The sequence below is a fragment of the Haliotis cracherodii genome, unplaced genomic scaffold (assembly GCF_022045235.1).
Source record: "Haliotis cracherodii isolate W230 unplaced genomic scaffold, xgHalCrac1.p SCAF_1, whole genome shotgun sequence".
In the NCBI taxonomy this organism is placed as follows: Eukaryota; Metazoa; Mollusca; class Gastropoda; order Lepetellida; family Haliotidae; genus Haliotis; species Haliotis cracherodii.
Window position 1 is genome coordinate 73331762 of NW_027266264.1, and position 18953 is coordinate 73350714.

The 18953-nt window shown below is 39.3% G+C and overlaps 1 protein-coding gene across 1 annotated transcript in view; it reads left to right on the forward strand.

Moving 5' to 3' along the window:
- Positions 1–18021, forward strand: part of LOC139471073 (uncharacterized) — a 54937-nt gene extending 36916 nt beyond the window's left edge. Inside the window, exons 7-12 of the mRNA XM_071253388.1 lie at positions 869–1050; positions 3758–3903; positions 4133–4178; positions 6035–6221; positions 7156–7291; positions 7932–18021. Of these exons, the coding sequence (XP_071109489.1) occupies positions 869–1050; positions 3758–3903; positions 4133–4178; positions 6035–6221; positions 7156–7291; positions 7932–7989 (755 nt within the window). The 3' untranslated portion in view covers positions 7990–18021. The remainder of the gene's footprint in view (positions 1–868; positions 1051–3757; positions 3904–4132; positions 4179–6034; positions 6222–7155; positions 7292–7931) is intronic.
- The last annotated feature ends 932 nt before the right edge of the window (positions 18022–18953 follow it).

The window sequence follows — 18953 nt, forward strand, 5'->3', positions numbered from 1 at the left end:
TTCCATGGCGCTCAGGAAAGACAGGATGTATAAAATATCCACAACACGATAGCAGCTGCATGTTAATCTTTCGATCAGACCTCCCTGATTATGTTTGTTTTTTCGAGATACAGAAATGACAGATGGTTGCTAGAAAGCTTTGCTTATTCTTACCAAGAAGTTAGGCTGATCAGAAAGTTCACATGTCATGATCTCTTAAGGAGGAGTCTTCAGATCTTAATGCACAGAGGTATCAAATCGGAATTGAAGACTTGAGTTTAATGAGATTGTTGTATAGCTTTATTTGGGTGGTGGATAAATGTTACCTTTAAGTTTGGGTAATGTATCGATATATCAACAATAGTGATTGAGTATGGTTTTACGCCGCTTTTAGCAATATTCCAGCAATATCACGGCGGGGGACACCAGAAATGGGCTTCACACATTGTACCCAAGTCCGAAATCGAACCCGGGTCTTCGGCGTGACAAGCGAACGCTTGAACCACTAGGCTACCCGACCGCCCCTTGTTTCAACAATAAGACAAAAAATAAGTCCCTTAGTTATATTTTAAAAGGTCTGCATAAACCGTAGGTAATGTCTCAACATTGTTTCATTTTTGTATGTTTGAAACTATTAATTTATATGACAATATGTTTTTCAAGATATTTTATTGTGACAGATGGTGTGTAAACAATCTCAGTCTCGTTAAACCCTTGTCAAGGTGACCAGCCATGATTAAACTGAAATACTGTCCAAAACGATGTTGAACAACAAAATCAACAATTGAACTCTACTTCTTTCTGACCAAAACATAAAGCAGCTAAGACTTTTAAAGATTGTCAACTTGACCTTTCACTACCCGAAATTAAGCGTCTGCTTCCTTCCCAGACCCGGCCATCATCAAGCTGGAGGTGGCCTACAGTGACTTCCAACCTGTCAGGGACCTGCAGGCCAGCGTCATGTCCGGCTGTATGTACAAGCTGGGCAACTCCGCTCTCATGAAGACGTGGAAGAAACGATTCTTTGTACTACGTCAAGACAACTGTCTTTACTATTATAAAAACGAACAGGTTAGTATCCGATACAGATTTACATAGAAAATACTTGTACATAACATACAGTATGGTAGCTATAGCATCAATGCTGTCTTTACTATGGAAAGGAAATAGTTTAGTGTCAAATCAGTATAGGCCTACTACAGGTATTTATAACTTACCTGTGAAGAAATAACCCAATTTATAACAAGTTTAAGTGCGTAATAAATAAATTACTACACTCCTCACTGTTAGATATCGTTTTTATTACAACTTGTGTATTTCAAAACATATCCAACTTTCTTTTGCTCATCAGATATGTTTTGCAATACACTCATAGTAAAAAGAGTATCTTACAGTGACTTACTAGTAATACAGTAGAACACGGATATAATAGACATGGATAGAGCGAACAAACAGATACAACGCTCTGTTAAAAAATCCCCGATTTATCTCCTATATCTTATCATATAAAGGTTACGTACATAACGAACTAGCTACAGAGAACTAATGGATCTAGCGAACTGATATCTGATCCCCGACAAGGCCTGTCTACCACTATTTAGTGACGTGTATAGCAAACTGTGAAATCTCACTCAGTGTCAAGTGTCACTGACAATTGGCTGTACGCAATCAGCGGCAAATCAACACAATCACTGGTGATGATTCAACGTGGTTAAACTTGCCTTATGTTAATCTTACCTGTCCATGTAATTGGACCAATCTTTCAGATACAATTTCTTCCTACCATTTGATCAAAAGGTTTTGAAGTTGTATCATTGGGTACTTTTTAACTGAATCACCAGTACAAACGTGTATAAACGTGTATGTGTATTGTGTTTTGCTTTAGCCAAGTTGGTGGACGTTTCCGAGAGAAAACGTTTATTACGAACATCGTATATAACGAACTGATTTCTCTGGTCCCTTGTAGTTCATTATATCCATGTTCTACTGTATACATATATAGTCACCACCAAAAGAAATGCAAACCACATGAAGTATGTACATTAAGAAGAGATGTTTCCAATGTGTACCAATTAATGACCAAACTAACAGTCAGTGAAGTGTTACCACAGAGTGTCTTTATTCTTATCACTATATGCTGCATGTGATTTTCAAACTGTACACGCTAATTCTGCGAGATTCAAAGGGTGCTTCTGAAGTAATGGATCTAAGACGTAACATGTGATGAGTTCATTTGCATCGGTTCACATGACAAACCAGTATGTTCGTTTGTGCATCAAACCAATCTAATATCTCTTGAATATGAGTAAGTCTTCATATTTTAACCAACATGTATGGTATTAGTGTTTCTTTTGGCAGTTAGAAATATATAAAAAATCGCATACATTATGGCTTATTACTCAAGATCCCCGGCCGCGTCATACCATGGTACTTGTTACCCTGTCTGGCGCTCGGCATTAAGGGGCTTAAACAAGGACTGGATGGCTCGGAGTCAGTATACTGTGTCTGAGTGGGGTATTCATGTTAAACTGCGGCATGGTATCTCAGTGGGCTAGCACTATAAATCGGCATTAGTCCGGACTAGTACAACCAGCCACACACACACACGTGCATGTACTTAGCTATATAAGTGCAATAATCTTGGACGCGACGTTAAACCCAATTTCACCTCACCTTATTACTCAAGTCGCTAATGTCCATGATCTTTCTGCTGTTTTAATTCAACTCACTGAAAATTGGCAATATTGAATGATTCAACAGACAGTGGACTGTCATGTGAGGTAACATGTTACATGGCGTAAGGGGAGGCTACCCATTTTCACAATAGGTCTGGATTATGTGCTATTAGTTGTGAATTTGTTTCTATGTAAGTAGGGTGTTCCATTGCTAGTAGATTACTTGACAAGTTTTGCTTGACAACGGTTAATAAGGATCTATACCGAAATGTCGCTTTTTACAGTATTAAAGAAGTTGTTATCCAGAAATTGTGTCAACTTTGTCAACCGTCAGCTCCTAAGTAATGCCTATCAAACAATTTACTGGTAGATTGGTTTAAACTTCAGTTTGCAGGCAAGTGAAGCATTGTGTGAATGACTTGATCACTGAGTTTTTTAAATGTGAAAAAGTATGAATAAATGAAAAGCATTTTCTCTATTCCACCAACCAGAAATGTTGGTAAAGAAAATTTTAGAAGACCAAACTCATTTACTGTAACTAACCATAAATTCTTGAAAATGATACAATCAAAACCTGTTGAAAATCTATCATAAAATTTGAAAACACAACAATCCATGACGAATTGCAACAGCTCTGTATCTATGACGCAAGGGAGGTAATTAAAACTAGTTTCTTTCCCTGTTCAACCCGCCCCCATCTTTTTTCCCTGTCTTTATTTTAAGGAAATCCTAAAATCAAATGGAATTGAATTGGAAATTTCTTATTAATATTTCTTCAACATACTGACCTGAATTTTTGGCCTATAATCAAGTGTATATTTACAGTAATCAGTCATTTTCCAGACGATAATGGATCAGGTGGCCTCAATGACATGGTTGAGTGCCATCATACCAACGGTGTTGATCATTTCTCATAATATCAATCACTGGATTGTCTGGTCCATACTCAGTTATTTACAAGCCGCCGTCATATAGCTGCAATATTGCTGAGTGCGGCGTTAAGCAACAAACATTCAAACCATACCCTTGAAAGCACAGTTTCCGTAAGGAGCGACCTGCTTGTTGATGTATAGTAACCCTTCCCCTCTGCTTCCCCACCCCAGGAGCAGATTCCCCTGGGTGCCGTACCCCTGGCAGGTTACAGCATCTCTCGCTACATCGACACCAACAAGGACTTCTGCTTCAAGGCCGACAAGTATGGTGCCCGGTCCTACTACTTCATGACCGACAGCAGAGATGAAATGACTCAGTATGTAATAATGATGATGATGATGATGATGATGATGATGATAATAACTGACTGCAGTGAGGATGAGGAGAAACTTTAGGATATACTCATCAGTATGATAAGATATATGTCTGACATTACGATAAGAAACTGTTTATGTGTCAGGAAGAAAGTTGAAAAGAGAGAACAGATTCAAATTGTACTACGGTATTCTTGAAAACAGGATGTTTATATTGTTCACTAATTGCAGATGGGTGGGAAAGATGACTGAGGCGTCTGCAAGGTCGAAGAAACGGGTAAGTTGGTACCAAGGCCAAATGAGAAGATTAACAGTTCAAACAGCTCTACTCAATCCTTGAAACATTTATTATGCCCAGATGACTTTTTACGTCTCTCTTCTCTCCCCAATATTTTCTGTTATATGGGTAATATGAGATCTAAGGTAGGGCTGGGACGGGTAACGCGGGTACTCGGGTCGGGTAACGCGGGTACTCGGGTCAGGTCGGGTAACGAGGGTACTCGGGTCGGGTCGGGTCGGGTCGGGTCGGGTAACGCGGGTACTCGGGTCAGGTCGGGTAACGAGGGTACTCGGGTCGGGTCGGGTCGGGTCGGGTAACGCGGGTACTCGAGTCGGGTCGGGTAACACGGGTACTCGGGTCGGGTCGGGTAACGCGGGTACTCGAGTCGGGTCGGGTAACGAGGGTACTCGGGTTGGGTCGGGTAACGAGGGCCCTCGGGTCGGGTCGGGTCGGGTCGGGTAACGCGGGTACTCGAGTCGGGTCGGGTCAGTACTGAGTAGGACCTGGGTACCTACGGGACTACCTGGACCCGTGGTTAGTTACGTCATATATTGTTTAGTGACAAAAAATATCTAAAACTCTATGGTTACAAGTCACTAATGTTCGCATTTCTTTCTGACTATGCACCCATTCCTTCTGACCTCTATAGGTTTGAATAAAGATAAAACTTCAGTCAACTTCAGTGTATGCATGACCAGATTGTTTTATAAGTGTATCTAAATACATTTTACCATGGCTTAGTAACGATCAAACTATTCCCACTCGGACATTTACACCCAAGTCTTGAGACATATAGTGGGTAGGGTTGGGTAATAGCGTGGTGGGTACCTGGGTAGTAAATTTGGACTCGTCCCAGCCCTAATCTAAGGATTTCTCATTCTTATGACCATAGTTTGATATGGAAAAAATAAATTATGTAAGAGGTGAACGTTAAGCAAATAATATCATTTGACCTTGTCAATAGGAGTGAAATGACATATATATCTGACAGTTGATGTATTGCCATTGTTAGCCCTGAAACTGTACTATATTGATAAGAATTTTAAAATGCCAATAGTATTGTCAATAGTATTGTCAATAGTATTGTCAATAGTATTGCCAATGGTATTGCCAATAGTATTGTCAATAGTATTGTCAATAGTATACATAACAATCGATAGTTTGGGAAATATGGTACACCAAGAAATACAATACGTCTGGTCATACATTGCAACCACAAGTTTCAAACCCTGCAAGATGTTCTCAAGCACTCTATGATATGAGCGCACATGTTCCAAGTATATGGACAAACCTGGTAATTCTCAATCTCATTAAAATCAGACCTCAGTTCTCGCTACCGCTAGACAAAGATCTGAGAATCCCATTAGGTGTTACGTCAGAACGGCCTTTCACCCGACCAATCAGAGCATCGCTTACCAGATTATGAAAGTGACAGTCGGAATGTGATTTCTAATCATGCAGCCTCGAAAACTATTACTCCGAACGATAGTTACAGGTTTAACGACTGAATCCATACCATCTAGACCATCTATTAGCCATTCCAGGATGTTCTTTTGTTCAGGTTTCAAATTTTTAATAAGTAATTTGTCAAAATATGTTTCGAAGCATAGTTGCCAAAATGAAATTGAGGCCGTAAAGCACGAGAAAGCTGCCTTCTGATTGGTCATTCCATCAGTCGGTCAAAGTTCATGCAAGGTCTGACGTGACCCATAATGGGATGTTCTCAGATCTTTGTTTAGCGGTAGCGAGAACTAAGATCTGATTTTAATGAGTTTGGGTAATTCTGTCCTAGTAGGTAATACAGCCATGACAATGGTGTGATAACCTTATTTCCCCCTAATCTCTGTGTACAGAAGGACTCGTGGCTTGATGTGAGCAGCCACAACGTGGGTCTGCCTGCCCTGGAGATCCGGCGCCCAGAGTCCACTGGCTACCTGACCAAGATGGGGAGACAGAGGAAGGTGTGGAAGAAGCGCTACTGTGTGTTGAAAGATGCCTGCATCTACTACTATAAACTCATGTCCTCCCATAGTGCACAGGGTGAGTGACAGTCGCCATCTTTATCACCTTCTTTATTTTGGAGGTATGTAAACTCACACTAAATATGGGTCTGGTACTACCCTACCAATTGAATGTCTAACGTGGGAGTTTCTTGGATTTGAACCCATGACCAGCTTACCCTGACAGCTATAGTGTTGTATCCACTTTGACAATGAACAAGAGCAGATTGTGCACCAAGGGAGATTACTCCTGACAAGCTGATCAGTAGAATTAACATGATTTTTTTTTCAGGTGAGGTGAGGTGGAATTGGATTTATCGTCAAATCCAAGATTATTGCACTTACCAGTACATAGCATACTAGTACATAGTACTTACCTGCCTGCTTGTGTGTGTGTGTGTGTGTGTGTGTGTGTGGCTGCTTGTACTAGTACAGACTGATGCCGATTTATAGTGCTAGCTCACTGAGATACCATGCCGCAGTTTAACATGAATACCCCACTCAGATACAGTATACTGACTCCGAGCTGACCAGTCCTTGTTTTAGCCCCTTAATGCCGAGCGCCAGACAGAATAACAACAAGTACCATCTTTTAACGTCTCTTGGTATGACACGGGTGGTGAATGAACTCCGGACCTTCCGCTGTCCAGGCGGACGCTCTACCACTAGACCACGGAGGCGGTCTTTTCTTTTTTTCAGACATAGAGTAAGTGAGGCAGTGACTTGGGTTTATGGCAGCTTTGAAAATTGTTTGCATCACCAGAGCCTAATGTGGAGGCTAATATGGCTACATCTAGAGTCATAGATGTGTACCACCTTGTGAAAGCCACAGACCAAGCAGCTCCATGAATGAATAGGAACATGCAAGTGTGACTAGCCTTGAGTTTGTTACTTTCAAGACATTAATGGATATATTCAGTATGTGCATAAATCACAAGCAAAGACAAGTATGTTCATTCTTTATTTTGTATCAGGGGTAGCTCATCTCCATGGCTACACAGTAGACGTGAACGGCCTTCCTGGGCGGCGCCACAGCTTTGTGCTCAAACCACCGGAACAAGGAATGAGGACCTTTTACTTCTGTGCTGAGAATGAGACAGACAAAGCACGGTAGGTATTTGTCTCCAGTGATACCTGTAATGTACACATAGCAAAGTGAGCTTGTTGCTCATACTATCAACCACTGGTTTGCCTGTCCCACTTCAATTATATAGGGACTGGTAACATGTATATAAATGGTTTTTTTGAAAAACTAGAACTTTTTTCATGACACCCCCGATCCCAACCAGCCCCCAACAGGTTGCTGAAATCTCACCAGGTCTCCCCCCACCCCCCTATAGTACATGACCAGGACGCACTTGCACAAAGCGATCTTAGCGCTAAGACTATGGTAAGCCTATGTTAAAGTACGGTTGGGAGTTACGGTCATCTTAGCACTAAGATCGCTTCGTGCAAGTGGGCCCAGTTCCTTACAGGCGCTGTATTATAGCTGGACTGTTGTATACTGACGTATTAACCTTTTCACTATTTGGAATAGGTGTTCAAGTTTTACAGGCTTGGCAATTCAGATGTTTTATTAACAAAATTATTAAGAAAAAAATTATCTTGATAATACAGTAAAAATAACAGGTGTTAAACTTCTATTCAGTCAAAAATGTCCTCATATCATTTTTGCAAGTTTTGGGCAGCTTTATCTGTAAAACGTGAAAGACGTTTTTTCTGGCCTCATCAGTGAATGCTTCTTATTCAGGTGGGTGGATTCCATGAAGCGTTCTATCCAGCGCTGGGTGAAGGTGGACACCAAATAACCATACGTAGCCTTCAGGAGTAGAAACCAGAGTCACTCAAGGATTGATGATGTGACTGAAGTCAGCCCTGCTCCCTATAAAGATATCTGATCCTCCACAGTAGCCTTCAGGATGTAGACACCAGAATCACAGAAGGATTGATGATGTGACTGAAGTCAGCCCTGCTCCCTATAAAGATATCTTATCCTCCACACTAGCCTTCAGGATGTAGAAACCAGAATCACAGAAGGATTGATGATGTGACTGAAGTCAGCCCTGCTCCCTATAAAGATATCTGATCCTCCACAGTAGCCTTCAGGATGTAGAAACCAGAATCACAGAAGGATTGATGATGTGACTGAAATCGGCCGTGCACTGCACAACCCATGTTCCCGAGGCAAAAGTCCAGTTTCCACCCTTGCCAAACTAGCCTGGAATTTCTGGGCTCGATTGTAGCGCCACCAGTGGCTATTACGAGTTAGGTCCCTTCTATGTCCCTTCTATGGCCTTCCTATTGACAATCAGATTCCACCTCTCATATCACTTGCATTTGCTTCAAACAAAATGACAATTCCCAGTGAAGACAATCTCGTCAATAATCAAGATCTTTATTGTAATACAATGGGTCTTGATTAAAAACGTGAAAAGATTAGGAATATTTATTTTCATGCTAAATTGATGGTACACGTGTTCTGCAAATCCTGCAATCGACCAAAATCTGCACAGCAGTTTACAAACCAGATGTTGATTCTGTTATGTGGTTTTGATTGGACTATACATACACTTGTAAGTTCAGCCAAAATATATCCCCATAATACCAGCCTAGTTCGGCAAGGGTGGAAACTGGACTTTCATAGTCAGATCACTCCCTTGCCTCTGGAAGATGTGCACAACCATGTCCAAGGGAGTCCCGATACACCCTGGACTGTACATACATCGGCTGTAGATACATCGCTGCATACATTGACTAAGCGATCTATCAACTGAGTCATGCATGAACATCGCCAGCATTCAGTGACCACATTGTATTTACTCACAGCATTATTTGGTATCACTACTTGGTTAGCCCAGTGAGATTCCTACACACTGTGTAACCTGTGAGAGAAGATCATTGGACTGTGGTGTCTGATGGACTGGACTAGTAACTGTCACCAAGCATCCATCTTATGATGACAGAGGTTGATCTGAAGGTGTGTTCTCACTGCTGTATATATTAGTGCTATTTCATATTCTGTTAAACCTGATGATTGAATCATTGCCCTATGCCAACGCAGTGATGAATTGTGTCCAGTGTTGGAAATTAACAGTTCTAATGTTTAGGATATCATTCTTAATGAGTCCTTGAGTCAAATACCACAGCCAAAATCCTCATTGACCTCTTTAGTTCTTGTTTGATATTCATTTATTGAGATAAAAAACATTTAAAGACCATAATGTTTATTTCACATCAGCATCCATTCCATAATCCCTACATATTCATCCCTCAGTGCTAGGCAACCATTGAGACATTTTGATCTAGGCGGTAATTGTTTTCATTTTTAAGAAACGACAAGGGTCCTAGGGCCACTTACAAAAAGTGTTTTTAGTGCTTTGACACACTTTAGCATTGACCTCCGATAGTCGACGCGCTAAGATCGTAAGATAAGTCCTGGGCCCCTTTCAACAAAGCGATCTTAGCGCTATGACTGTGGCAAGTCAGTGTTTAAGAAAGGGAGTTGCGATCGACTTAGCGTTAAGATGGCTTTGTGGAACAGGACCCTGGGCCCCGTTCCACAAAAAAATCTTAGTGCTAAGATGAACGTAACTCCCATACTTTAACATAGGCTTATGACAATCATAGCACTAAGTTTGCTTTGTGGAACAGGCCCCTGGTGCTAATTCCACAAAGCAATCTTAGCTCAAAGATTAACTCCTATGCTGTACCATAGATGTACAACAGTCATAGCACTAAGATCATTTTGTGGAATGGGCCTTGGTTTTCTGGAGTAGTACAGACGTTTTTGATACTAGATTCCCTGGTACGTTACAACTTGGTTCTCAGGAAAGTGTGGAAGTCACTTAGATCTCTGGGTTAATATCTTCTACAGTGTAGTCGCATATAGTTCAACAAGAATGGATTCCCATTAACGGGTGAATGCCAGACTATCAAAGCCTGTTCCAGGTTATCTGTGGGGCAGGTAAAGAAAATCATTCAGATATGTTTATGCTGCGTCCAATTTTGTTTCATCAACAGTTTGAATATTTATGAGAAATGTACATATTTAACCAGTTTTAGGTCAGTAGTATTTTATTCAGAGACCGAAATATTTCTTATTCATTCTATGTTGACGTACATATGTCTCATTATTCGGTCATTACTCAGATGGTTGTATTTTGGGGGAGAATTGAATGTCATGATCTAATATCACTGATGAACTGATGAGTCTATCAACTGTCACACTAAGGCACAAAACTCATGTTCACTGTCAAGGCCGTCTTTAAGTTATGTTCAGTAGGCCAGACTAATTTGATTAATTGTTTTAAAGACTTTAATGCTGAAATTTATTGTGTTTATTCTTTTTACCGATATTGATAGACAAACATTTGTGTGATGAAGAGAGTTGTGAAATTTTTGAAGTATCAGGTGAACTGATAATAAAGAACGTGTCTCTATGTCCGTGGAATATATCATGACATCTGTCAGCTAAAGTCTCATGCAATCTCATAAGAATGAGATCTTAGTGCTCGCTTCTGCTGCACCATATTTACTTACATTTTACTGTCTCACATCACAGTCATTGTCTGGTTACCCAACACTTCGCCTTGACCATTTTCTCTCAATCATGTAAACCCAAGACTCCATGTATTTGAAGGTATGCTGGGCCCCGTTCCACAAAGTGACCTTAGTGCTACAACTATCCAAGTCAGTGTTAAAGTATTGCGTTAAGATCTTGTTAGTGCTAAGATCGCTTTGTGCCCAGTTCTATATCAGTGTAGAGTGAATTGCCCCTTGGCTGTGAACATAGCTTCTATTATGGAGTCAAAATTTACTACCCGGGTACCCACCACCCTATTACCCGACCCTACCCGGGTACCCACTGTTGGTCTCAGGAGATGTCTCAAAATGTCCGATTGGGAACATTTTTAGCATAGCCCTGGCAAAACGTATTTAGATAGTATTTAAACAATCCGGTCATTTATACACTTAAGTTGAATTAAGTCCTCTCTTTATTCAACCAAGTGAAAAATCAGAAAGGATGGGTGCATAGTCAGAGATGAAAGAGAAAATTAGTGACTTGAGTGTAACCATAGAGTTCTAGATATTTTTTTGTCATTAAAAAATAACAACGGTTCCGGGTAGTCCTGTGGGTACCCGGGTCCTATTCAGTACCCACCCGAACTGGGTACTCGAGTTACCCGTCCCAGCCCTAGCTTCTATGATTATATGTAAATGTTTTGAATTGATTAAATGTTTTAAATGGACTATTACTATTAGTTATGCTGGCTACTTGTTTGCCTGACCTAGACTTGATTATGTACAGGCTATTGTGATATAATTGGACTATACTGACTGTTGCTTAAAACAACATGCACCCATTCAGTATAACCATAGTAACGGAAAGGGATGGACAGAGTATTTTGTACTCATATGAGATTGGACCTGAAGTTTTGTGAATGTGTTTGGGGTGAGCCATCCATATGTGATGTGGCTGCGTGAATACATGTATTAAATACTGTGTGTTGCTGCCAAAGGATTACGGTTGTGGTTTCATATTTTCCTGCTTGAATATACTCATGAATTTGAAATATTTACTTTTGTATAAAAATGTCTTGGTCAAACCAAAAATGTATTTATTTGCTATATAAGTCAACAAAATAGATACAATGTGTGGATAACAACAATCTCATTAAAATAGATCTTAGTTCTCGCTACCTCTAAACAAAGATCTGAGAACACCACATTACAGGTCACGTCAGACCGACCTTGCGTAAACTTTGACCGACCAATGAATGGCTGACAAGAAGTCGACATTAGCCAATCAGAAGGCAGCTTTCTCAGTCTTTACGGCACTAATTTCAAATTGGTTACTACGATTTGGAACATATTTCGACAAATTCTTGATTAAAACTTGAAGCCTGAACAAAAGAACATTCTGGAATGGCTAATTGATGGTCCAGGTTGTATGGATTCAGTCGTTAAGTCCGTAACTATCGTTCGGAATACCCTGTGTTAAAGTTTTTGAGGTTGCATGATTAGAAATCACATTCCGACTGTCACTTTCATGATTGGGTAAGTGACGCTCTGATTGGTCACATGAAAGGTCATTCTGACGTGACCCCTAATGGGATGTCCTCGGATCTTTGTTTAGCGGTAGCCAGTACCAAGATCTGATTTTAATGAGATTGAGATAACAACTTCTTTTATGACTGTACACGTTTGGTGTAGATCCTTATGCCGACATCAAGCAAGGCTGGAGTCTATACATTCCTATTTCTACTTACCAAACCCTATTAACTTTTATAGTGTAACAATATATGCTTTGATCAGCTCAAGAACATTGAATTCCAGACACACATACAAGATCTCAAAATATTATACATGAAATATGTATTTTAATGTGACACCAAAAATATGTATTATAATATAATATTTATGTTTTAAAGCTTAAAAAATTGAAAGGATTGGTTCTCAGTCGGGCTAGTGTTTTTTTTCTTTTTTTCTCTTGGTCGAACCAGTATGTAAACAAATAAATAGTTGTGTACCACCAACCTGTGAAAGGGAAAGGGCTTTCCTACATAAAGAAGCATACAAACTCCTATTGCCGACATGACCATAACACTAGATCCGCAGTAAAGCAGTGCGCATGTAAAGGGAGGTAACTGCACATATATTTTTTTAAGTATTAAGATTTTTTACGTTTTTGGGGAAAATGGAAATAAAAATTAAATGTGAGACAGACTTTATGATGAAGCGGGCGGTGCCTGAGAACAAAGAATATTATTTTTTTTAGCCTAATAGTACAACTTACTGCAGGAATCTGTATGTCCTGTGACGAGAAGAGAATCGGTTTTGAATCTGAAATGGTTGTGAGAGTGCATACATTCTTGAACTAAACATATCAGTTCACTTTATCAATGGAGAGATCTTCTTCAAAATATATTCATCACATTGAGGAACAATCACTGGATGATCTCGTCATTTGAAAAATGTTGATTATCATGATAAGACAATTGTACATAAAACCTACCTGTAGGGTTGTCAGTTCACACAAACACTGTAACAATGTAGTCAATTGATATATGGGAATACGATATTCAGATGATATATATATGTGTGTATGAACCCACTGTACTTACAACTAGTGTTTGTTATATGTGATATGATCACGTGTACATATCTCCACCATCCCACAATGCAGTAGTCCTATGTACTTCCTGTCAGTGCTAATTTACAACTTTTCCCAATCAGAAACACAACATAGGAGGTTTACTGCCAAGGTCAAGGTTAGAATATCGAAGCATATGAGTTTTGTCAGAGATATGTTCTTTTATTGTCTGGCAGAGTGGATTAATCTTGTATGTTGGGTTGTTTGATACACAATTAAATATGTGCAACCTGGCTGTCGAGACTTCCATTCTTTTGCTTAAATTTTTGGCAATTATTGTCATTTGAGTGATATACAAATTAGAACAGTAATTCAGTTACCTGAAATTGTGTTTATTTTCAGTATCTCTGCATTTTGTGGATATGATGTATTAGGACCCAGACAGGTCATCTGTGATGTCAGCCCTCGATTTTTTTACTATTAGAATGCAACAGGGGCGTACTAGTTTTATTGATGTGGTTGTTCAAGTCGTTACTGGTTTTCCCAAACCTAATCTGATACTACACCTTGTGTAAAACGTAAGTCACTGCCTAATTGTCAGTTCTTCATATCTCTCTAGGGGGCACGGGGGGCCAAGTCGTCTAAGGCACCGTGATTCACTGTGCAGAGTTGAGTCCCAGAGTTGCATACCAAAAACCTATGATTGTGGGTTTGAATCCCGGTTAGCCCCGATTATGTTTCTAGTTTTGTCAGCACCAAACCCATGCTCGTGGGTTTCACCAATGTGGTAAATGCCTGAGACCTTCATCAATTAGGGCTTTCCTCCCACATTAAGCTGACATGCCGTGATATAACTGGAATATTGTTATAAGCGGCGTTAAACCCAAACTCACTCACTCACTCACTCACTCATATCTCTCTGGCAGTGTCCATTCAGTACAAATTCATCAACATGAATCTATGTCGCCTATGTAGAACAAAACACAATAAACATTATGTCTCTCAGTGCATCTGACTCTGTCAAGAGATTGACAGACATTGACCACTTTGACTAGATTTCTTAAAACTGATACTTTTGATAGGGTTTCTGCAATAGTTTTATGATATTATCATCTTGATATATTTGTTTCTTCTTACAAGAATACTTTACAAATGTATTTTTCATCAAGCCATGATGTGCCCTCATGCAGGTCACTTGTTGATATTTCTGTGGCTAAAGGGTTGTTAGTATTGTTAATGGGCCAAAAGGTAGGAATAATTTGGAGGCCAAATTGTTCTTTTTGCTCATTACATATATTGATATAACAAAATACATGGGAAAAACATTGTAATAAATAGAATTTTATTTGAATTTCTTTCCCATTTAGATAGGAAATCAGTATTAACAGTATTGCATCCTCAGCAGATAACAATACATAAAAAAGTATGTGTGACCTTGAGATAGCAAGGTTATGTACCATTAATAAGTGAAGTGTTTGCACATTCCTAATCATTACAACTGGTGTTTTTTTTCGTTTTTGTTCATCTTTTCACAGTTTTGTATCTGCACTTTTGTAAGATATTTGTTCATCTGTTATGATGAATACCAATGTTACTTTGAAGGTACCCCGGATGTACATGAATGTAGAATATGACGGAACCTATTATGTCCCTCCTCTTTGTGATCGTGTCGTTTTTGTATTGTTGTGTCTGACATCTCCATATTGTTCTATGTATGGAAATGGTCGACAGAGTTGTTGATTAAATGTATCTCAATACTTACATGGTATACGATTTGTGTTGACACTAGTTGTTGTTGTTTGTTGCGTCTCAGATAGCTGTTTCTGTGAACTGGAATCCGTCTAACAATATATTTGTACTTAATTTGCCATTGTGACAGATATTTTGTTTGAATGTTGTGTAGATAGTTTACTGTCTTTGTTATTTGTTGTTCTGTCTTACGATGTCTGCAGCTCATACTTACCATGTTTGATATGTCATTTACATTTATTCAGAAATGTTTTTGTAATGTTGGTTATATGTTCTATATGAATATTGGGTGCGTTTTTTTTTTTAATCGCAAGACTGATATCTACATGAAATCATTTAGATAAAAATCAGTTGTGTGATCATGACGATGTATATGTATTTGTGCAGACAATGATAACATCTTCAGTATTTGTAGCTCTGACATATTTCTTTACTGGTTTGAAGTCTCTTGTATGTTCAAATGAAGTGTTCTCTCTTACATATCATGTGATCTTCAGGCAAGACTTTGTTCTAAGGTGGTTATGGGTTTTGATATCACCTATATAAAAAAATAATTTACTCAGCAAGCCCGAAGAGACACACACGCTTAGGTAAACTGCTAACACTTTCAGACGTCGAAAAAGCAACAACAAAAATTCACATTTATCAAACAGGAAGTCCATGAACCACTACCACGGGTAATTAAAAAATGTCTGATCTTTGAGACTGTGATCTACCGGTAATCAAGACTTAAGTTCAAACTGGGGACGCCGGTGGCCCAGTCGTCTATGGCGCCGCGATTTGCTGTGCAGAGTTGTGTCCCTTGGGCATGCCAGAAACTTATGATTGTGGGTTTAAATCCCGGTTCGCCCTGATTATGTTTCTAGGTTTGTCAGCACCATACCCGTGCTCGTGGTAAACGTCTGAGACCTGCATCACTTCGGGCTTTCCTCCCACATCAAGCTGACACGCCGCGATATGACTGGAATACTGTTAAAAGCGGCGTTAAACCCAACTCACTCACTCACTCACTCATTAAGTTCAAACTGTCTGCAACTCTGATGTTAAAGCCGTCATCATGATGATGGTGGTGGGGACATAGGCTCTTTAGAGAGAGGAGGTGGGCTTATAACCAAGAACAGACCTTTAACTGGACAATATTGTAAGTATGTACTTGACAATGTGAGAATTAGTTTGTGTGTATCTAGGACATTGATTATATGATACATGTGCATCTGTGGACTATGCATCAGTGTTGCCTATACCAAACAGCTGAATATATTGTTATAAATGCTGAATTATTGTAAATTATGTGCCAAAAAAGCCATGATGCTTATGAAAGAAAAGGTATTGTCTTTCAGGTGTTCATATTCCTAGAAGTTTTATTTGTTTCCTTAGGAAGCACTTTTTGACATCTTAGAAAAAATGAAATCTTCGACTCGTTTTGAACTTACAGCCTTATGTTCCTACTCTACATTAGACTTGTTTATGTCTTGTATCAAAAATACATTCTCTTGACAATCAATGAAATGTATTTGTCATATACTATATAACTGATTATATGCAACAGAATGTAATACAATGATATGACTTGCTAATTTATTAGCCTAGAAATGCACATAAGGACGATGTTGCACTTAGTAAGTATAAAAAACATGCCGGTAATTGCTCAAGTGTCAAGACAAATCCCTACCCCCAAAAACATGATCATGAAAATTCCTTTGTCAAGCTAACTTGGCAATAATTGTGAAGCTTTTGGTGTGGCGGTATGTCAATCAGGCTTTTTCCTAATTTTATGCCTAATGTGCAGAAGCCTTTAGTTTTCAAAGTAAAGCTGGGGGGCACGGGTGGCCCAGTCGTCTAAGGAGCCACGATTCGCTGTGCAGAGTTCTGTCCCTTGGGCATGCCAGAAACTTATGATTGTGGGTTTGAATTCCGTTTCGCTTCAATTATGTTTCTAGGTTTGTCAGCACCATACCCGTGCACATGGGTTTCACTGAAGTGGTAAATGTCTGAGACCTGCATCACTTCGGGCTTTCCTCCCACATTATGCTGACACGCCGCGATATAACTGGAATACTGTTAAAAGCGGTGTAAAAACCAAACTCACTCACTTACTCAAAGTAAAGCTTTATTTATTGACTTGAACTGTAAACCCCCTGAACAAGACATGTAAACCCCAACCACAACATAACAAAAATGTTTATCCGACTTCAAACTACTCCCTTGATGTCTTCACCCTTGTCCAAAACGCCCCAGACCGTGCACGTGGATTAGGATCACCTGTAGTGACGTGGTTTTAGTGATGGAGTCCTGTTGAGTAGTGTGCAGTGCTTAGGCTTGTTAATCTATGATATCACTAAGGATCACCGTACAGGATATAAGACTAACCAACACTTCACGTTTATCACAAGAGTACTTAGGACTAGTTTGATTAAGGTCCTTCTAGGTCCACTGTCTGCTGGCTTGGATCGATCGAACAGTTTATATTACCCTGATAACAGACAATGTCTTCTTTTCCCACAAGTTCAGCGGTCAAGTAGCCTTGTGGTTGAGCAGGTCACTTGTGTCGCTGATGACCAAGGTTGGTTTCCTGGGTACGATGTGTAAAGCTCATTTCTATTGTTCCCATAATGCAATCTCTATCAGGTTACTCACTCAGTTTCATGCAATTATTTGTCAAATTTCACCAAGTTTTCATAACGGTTATCATGTTTATGCATTTAATGGTAGAAATATTCCATGTAACTGTCTGCAGTATATCGCAATATGTCACAAGTTAAACCAAGAGTGTACCTATCTGCTAGACATTTCACCAGACAGAACTTGATGCCTGATCTGCATGGAGACAAGCTGAGGCGTGTGTGTATGGAGATACTACTTCCCCGTCTACTGATTTCCGTGTAGTCATCAAGTTCTTGTCCTGTGTAATGTGCTGTTCAATGCTTTAGTGCTATATGCTGTATTGGAAGCTTTCAGCTAGAGGCAGTTGCTAATTTGTTTATTGTGAAATAAAATTTGTTGCAATGATTTCTGTCTTTTAGTCTGCTGTTTTAAGTAAGCAGCCCCATGTACGTGGGTATGCTTAAAGGTTTTGTCACAATCGGACCACTACCACCACCACCACCACCACCACCACAATTTGTTGTTGAACCCACGCCATGAAAGATATACCAAGGACCTGTATACCGCCTTTTATTAGTTGGTTTACAATTTAGGTGGTACATAAGAAATATATACAAATTTCAACATCTGGAATAGTACTGCTACTAATGAATGAAAAACAAACTTGTAGGTCATGGAAATATGATTGTGAATCAGTGTTAAAAGAAAATTGTTATTTCTGTTAGAAAATACAGTGGTGATAAATTCTTGTGTTTTTCACCTTTCACCTGACTGAAAAACAATGTCAGTCTTTTCTAATTTCCATTTGTTTTTTCTGTCTGTCTCATAAACAAAAACATTAATAAGGCCTATAGGACTGATCATTTCATATTCTTATGAAGTATATGAGTATTTACCCTATTAAAGAATGTTTCATGAATACACCATAATGACAGCCTTGATGGCACCTGATAAACAATTTGACTTATCAGAGTGTTTGACTCTGAAAAATGTCATTCACACAACACCAAAAGAATGATTTTGTATGACTAATCAGGAGTCAAATAATAAGAAAAATTGAAGGACATTGCCAGGACAATTATTTTGACACACCTGAGAATTCACCTCTTCAGGGTTTAGACACTGGTGTTTAGCATACATGATACAACATGTCGTCCATGTGGCTGTATCATGTGAACAAATATTGAAGTGGCTTCAATATCAGGCAACAGTAAGATTTTCACAAACTTCATGCACAGAGTAGGGCTCATTTAATTTCTACAAGTAATACACAGCCTCATTTCAATACTTGACAAAACAATAAATGTCTAGTGCTATTTCAGCCGT